Below are 4,375 nucleotides of genomic sequence, written 5' to 3'. Positions count from 1 at the left end.
GAGCCCCGCTGCGGTGTGCGGTTTGCTGCTGCCTGTCTATTGTGAGGGCACATGCGGAGTAACGTGCACAAAACCGTCTTCTGCCGTTGTTGTTTTTTCCATTAACGGGACGGCAGTGCCTCGGCTGTTACTTCTTTCTCTGTGTGTGTGTGTTGGTTGTATGCACCCATTCCGCGGGCTGTTCATGTTTGTGTGTGCTTGTCCCTTTTTCTCTCTTTTTCTGCCCCTCGCTAGACGCTGTGCGTGTGCGTGTGTGCTGCGGTGGGAGGAGTGGCGATGGCTGGCCGTGCGCTGTTGGTGTGCGCCCTCTGCGCGCTGTGCTGCGCCGCCGCCGGGGGCTGGGCGGCGGAGGGGGACTACTGCACGGAGCGCGACTGGAGGGACTTGCGGGCCGTCGCGAAGGACATGAGCGACGCGGAAATTGCGGCGAAGTACTGCGGCCGCAAGCCGGAGTTTGTGCGTGGGCTGCTGGCGAGTCTGCAGGGCGATGGGGCGGAGGAAGGGGCGGTGTCTGGTCCCGGCGGAGGGAGCGGCGATGTCGAAAGAAAAGGCCCGCGAGCCTCAGGGGAAAGCGCCGAAGATGCATCGGAGGAAAAGCCTGCAGGTTCGGGGGAAGTGGAAGGTACAAAGGGACCAGGCGCACCACAAGGAGTATCTCCAGCAGCAGGCCCGACAGCAGAGCTCTCACAGCCACAAGCAGGGAAGCCTAAAAATGAGGTGGACGCCGGCGTTGTGTTGGACGCCAAGGAACCCTCGGCCCCAGCGGATGTCGTAAACAATATGTCAGCTGGAAGTGAACCGGAAACAGCTCTACCGACCACCTCTCAAACTCCCGGTGGTGCTGCCAGCAGTCAGGCGCAAGAAGCCAATGGAAAGGATGGCAACAGCACTCCAGGGCTCGATGTCGTAGTGTCATCGGCACATACGACAAGGCAACCAGAGGCGGCGTCGACACCACCAAAGCCGCCAACGCCAACGTCAACTGAAGGGCCAGGGGGAACAGGGAAGGAGATGACATTGGAGAAGACTCCTTCGAAGGAAAAAGTTTCTGAGGACAGTGTGGCCAGTGATGACAATAACGGCGGTGACGAAAAAGCTAAGTCAAAAGAAGCCGTGCCGGCCCCAGCTGACACAAGTAATACACCGGATGGAAGGGCAGTGGATGCAGCTCAACTCACTGCCCCTTCGGGCGGCGGTGGGACTTCAGGCGAACAGACTGGAAAGAAGGCTGAGGCGATTGCCGAAGTTCCTGCAGGGTCTGTTGCCGCAGCGGCCCCAGGAGTCCAACAGCAAGGTGTAGCTGCCGCTGGTACACCGACGAGCAGCGACAAGCAACCGCCGCCAACAGCAGGGGACACCGCCACTGAGGCCAGTCACGCAGCGACCACGACTGGCGGTGGCAGCAGCAGCACCGCGGCGCAGACGCAGCCGGAGAGTTCCGTGGTGGCAAACGAAGCAGGCCAGCCACAACAAAAGGAGCATCCCGCAGTGCCCACTTCCCAAAGTCAAGCGGAAACGAGTGGCGAGAGAGGAGAAGCCACTCAGCCGGCAGCGGGGGCGGCTGCTCAAGCGGCGACCACCACCAATTTGACGAGTGCAGTGAAGGCGGCGCCCGGCGGCAGCGACGGCAGCAGCACCGCGGCCGCGCCCTCCGCCTCCCCCCTTGCGCTGCTTCTTCTGCTTGCGTGTGCGGCCGCCGCTGCGGTGCTGGCCGCGTGAGAGACAGAGTGAGAAGGAGAGGGCCGTGCACACACACAGCTCGCCCTTTTCTGTTTCCCTCTCTATTTATGTGTCTCCCTGTACGGACTCTCTCGCCCTCGCCGCACCCCACGAGGCACACACACATAATGTGCTCGTATATATACACAACTCCACTCCTGCAGGCCCGTCGGTTTTCTTCCTCTTTTGCACCCGACGAGCCGCTGCCGTCCTGCTTGGCCGCATGGGTACAGCACCGTAACTGTTTTTATCCTTTTTTATTGTTTGTTTTTTGTTTCCATTGCTTTCAGTGGGCGACCTCTCTTTCCTCTCTATCTCTTTCTCTTCCTGGGCTGGGCTGTGCGGGAACAGACAGAGAGAGATGGAGTGTGCGCTGGTCGTCCCACGTGTTGCTGCGCGTCCCCACTGCTCGGTGGACGCGCCCCCACGCCTCGGCTTCACTTCACGGTTTTGTTTTTTATTTCTCTGTTTGTGTTTGTGTGTTTTGGGTGCCCGCACACGTTTTGCAGCCCGTGTGTGTGCGATGCTTCCTGCAAAGGAAGAGGGCAACTTTATTTTGGCTTCAATCGACTGTTTTTTTTGTCCAGTAATTCTGCCTGCTCAGCGGCGTGCGTGCGGCGGACGGGAGTAAATGCCCGGAGGCGGAGGCGCAAAAATCCGTCGTGCCGCGGCGCGGCGGGGATGTGTGGATTTGCCTCCTCCTCCTCTTCGTGCCTGCAGCCGCCCTTCCCTCCTTCTCCTCCTTTTCTCATTCCCCTCCCGCAGACAAGCGCTGCGCCACCACCACTTCAGTCATTCTTCACCAAACTCAGGCACACACACGCTTTTCTCACGCCATGCACCGCCGACACCGCGCCGCGCCGTTTCTCCCACTGCTGCTGCTGCTGCTCGTGCTGCACTGCGGCGGCGGGTGCCGCGCCGCTGCGGGCCGCCGTGTGTTCGACGACACGGTGCCGAAGAGCGGCTGGCCGGCGGCTGCGGTGGTGCGTGAGGTGCCGCGGAGGGGGCATGGCACGGCGCAGGCGTACACCGTCGCAACGGCAGCGGCGGCAGGAGGAAAGAGCATCGAGGGCTGGGCGCCCATCCGCATCGAGGTGTCCACGAAGGATCTGGAGCAGAAATCTCAGAGGGGGAAGAAGAGGTACTGCGAAGCAGCGGGGGATGAGTGCATCAACTACTTGGGACACGAGGTAACTTGCACGAACCGTGACGTACTGTCGGACGCTAAGAAGCAGTTGTATACGACGAAGATTATTCCCGGGGCCGTCAAGCTGCACGTGGAGCGACTTCTCGTGCAGCCAGTGGCTGAGAAAATTGTTGTGCCGCGAAATCTCGAAGAGCATTGCCGGCACTTTACAATTCCAACTGAGCACAAGAGCGGGGGTGTGGCGGATGCCGACATGGTCCTCTACGCTGCTGCCGGGCCACTCGGTCATAACACTCCGGCGTGGGCCGCCACGTGTGCCACGTTGGATGACCTCCGCCCTTCCGTTGGCGCCATGAACTTCAACCCGGCGTACATGACCGACTCGGCGTGGAGCGTCCGCGTCGCCGCGCACGAGCTGGCGCATGCCCTCGGTTTTAGCCACGAAGCAATGAGGCACAAGAACCTGGTGGAGTCAGAGCCCAGTGTGCGTGGAGAAAACCGCAAGGTGGTGGCGGGGGCCACGGTCAAAGCGAAGGCGATAGCGCACTTCAACTGCGAGTCGCTCAAGGGCATGGAGCTGGAGCAGGACACTGTGGGTGTGCAAGCGAAGTTGCCTCACTGGGAGGGACGCAACGCCCGGGACGAGCTGATGGCCCCCACGGTTGGCGCCGGCTACTACACGGCACTGACGCTGGCGGTGTTTGAGGACCTCGGCTACTACCGCGTGAATTGGGGCATGGCGGAGCCGATGGGGTGGGGCAACAACTCCGGCTGCGGCTTCCTGCAGACGAAGTGCAACGACACCGAGCGCCTTGCCACCACGTACCCTCATATGTTCTGTGATGACACCGACAAGGCGACGCTTCGCTGCTCCTCTGACCGCCGTCACGTCGGGACGTGCACAACAGGCATCGTTGATCAGAGCGGGAGCTTGCACAATAAGGACGTGTGCCCTGTTGTTTCGACGTATCTTCATGATTCAACTTCTGAGAGAAGGTCCAGCGCGTGCGCGGACGCAGCTGCGGCGACTCTCCCTGGGTCGCTGACTGGCACTGGCTCGTGGTGCCTGGACGCGGAAGCGCTGCAGGTGAAGACTAACGCCGGTGGCAAGAAAATCGAGGGTGTGTGCGCGCAGGTGCTGTGCGAGGGCGGCGCAGTGAAGGTGAAGTACCTCGGCGGCAACGAGCCTGTGCCGTGCCCCGAGGGGAAGGAAGTCACGGTGGTGGCAAATGATCATCTGCAGGGCGGGAAGCTAAAGTGCCCGAAGTACGAGGAGGTGTGCACCATCGCCGCCAACGGCAGCAGCCTCGTCATTCCGCGCGTTGAGGAGGAGGGCGACGCCGAGGGGAATCCGGAGGAAGACGCAGCGGAGCAGGAGGAAAAGAATGACGAGGAGGAGGCGGAGGAAGAGGTTCCGGCACTTGAGCCACAGCGTGCAGAGTTGTCTTCTGGAACTGCGGGCATCGATCTTTCGAATCCGAAGGCGGCGGCGGAGGTTGGGCCCGGCAC

General features: G+C 61.5%; 3 protein-coding genes across 3 annotated transcripts in view, besides 2 other annotated features; all 3 read left to right on the top strand.

Moving 5' to 3' along the window:
* The window catches only part of Tco025E_08692 (uncharacterized protein), a gene marked incomplete at both ends in the record, with an annotated part of 483 nt that extends 421 nt beyond the window's left edge, over positions 1-62 (top strand). The window contains one exon of the mRNA XM_029375535.1: positions 1-62. This exon is cut by the window's left edge and continues 421 nt beyond it. Within this exon, the coding sequence (XP_029224363.1) occupies positions 1-62 (62 nt within the window).
* A 214-nt stretch (positions 63-276) lies between these two features.
* On the top strand, positions 277-1,719 carry Tco025E_08691 (uncharacterized protein; the record flags this gene model as incomplete). The annotated part of the gene is made up of 1 exon (XM_029375534.1): positions 277-1,719. The coding sequence occupies one exon, from the start codon at positions 277-279 to the stop codon at positions 1,717-1,719; it is 1,443 nt and encodes a 480-aa protein (XP_029224362.1).
* A 448-nt stretch (positions 1,720-2,167) lies between these two features.
* Positions 2,168-2,206: a sequence feature (A-rich).
* Positions 2,207-2,413: 207 nt separating this feature from the next.
* Positions 2,414-2,479: a sequence feature (GA-rich).
* A 76-nt stretch (positions 2,480-2,555) lies between these two features.
* Tco025E_08690 (surface protease GP63) lies at positions 2,556-4,373 on the top strand (the record flags this gene model as incomplete). The annotated part of the gene is made up of 1 exon (XM_029375533.1): positions 2,556-4,373. A coding segment is annotated over one exon (1,818 nt), but the record flags the coding sequence as incomplete, so codon positions are not given.
* Between the last annotated feature and the right edge of the window lie 2 nt (positions 4,374-4,375).

The sequence above is a fragment of the Trypanosoma conorhini genome (assembly GCF_003719485.1).
Source record: "Trypanosoma conorhini strain 025E chromosome Unknown Tco_14.4_contig_00848, whole genome shotgun sequence".
In the NCBI taxonomy this organism is placed as follows: Eukaryota; Euglenozoa; class Kinetoplastea; order Trypanosomatida; family Trypanosomatidae; genus Trypanosoma; species Trypanosoma conorhini.
The sequence above is the reverse complement of the archived record's forward strand: the minus strand, read 5'-3'. Positions and strand labels throughout refer to the sequence as shown.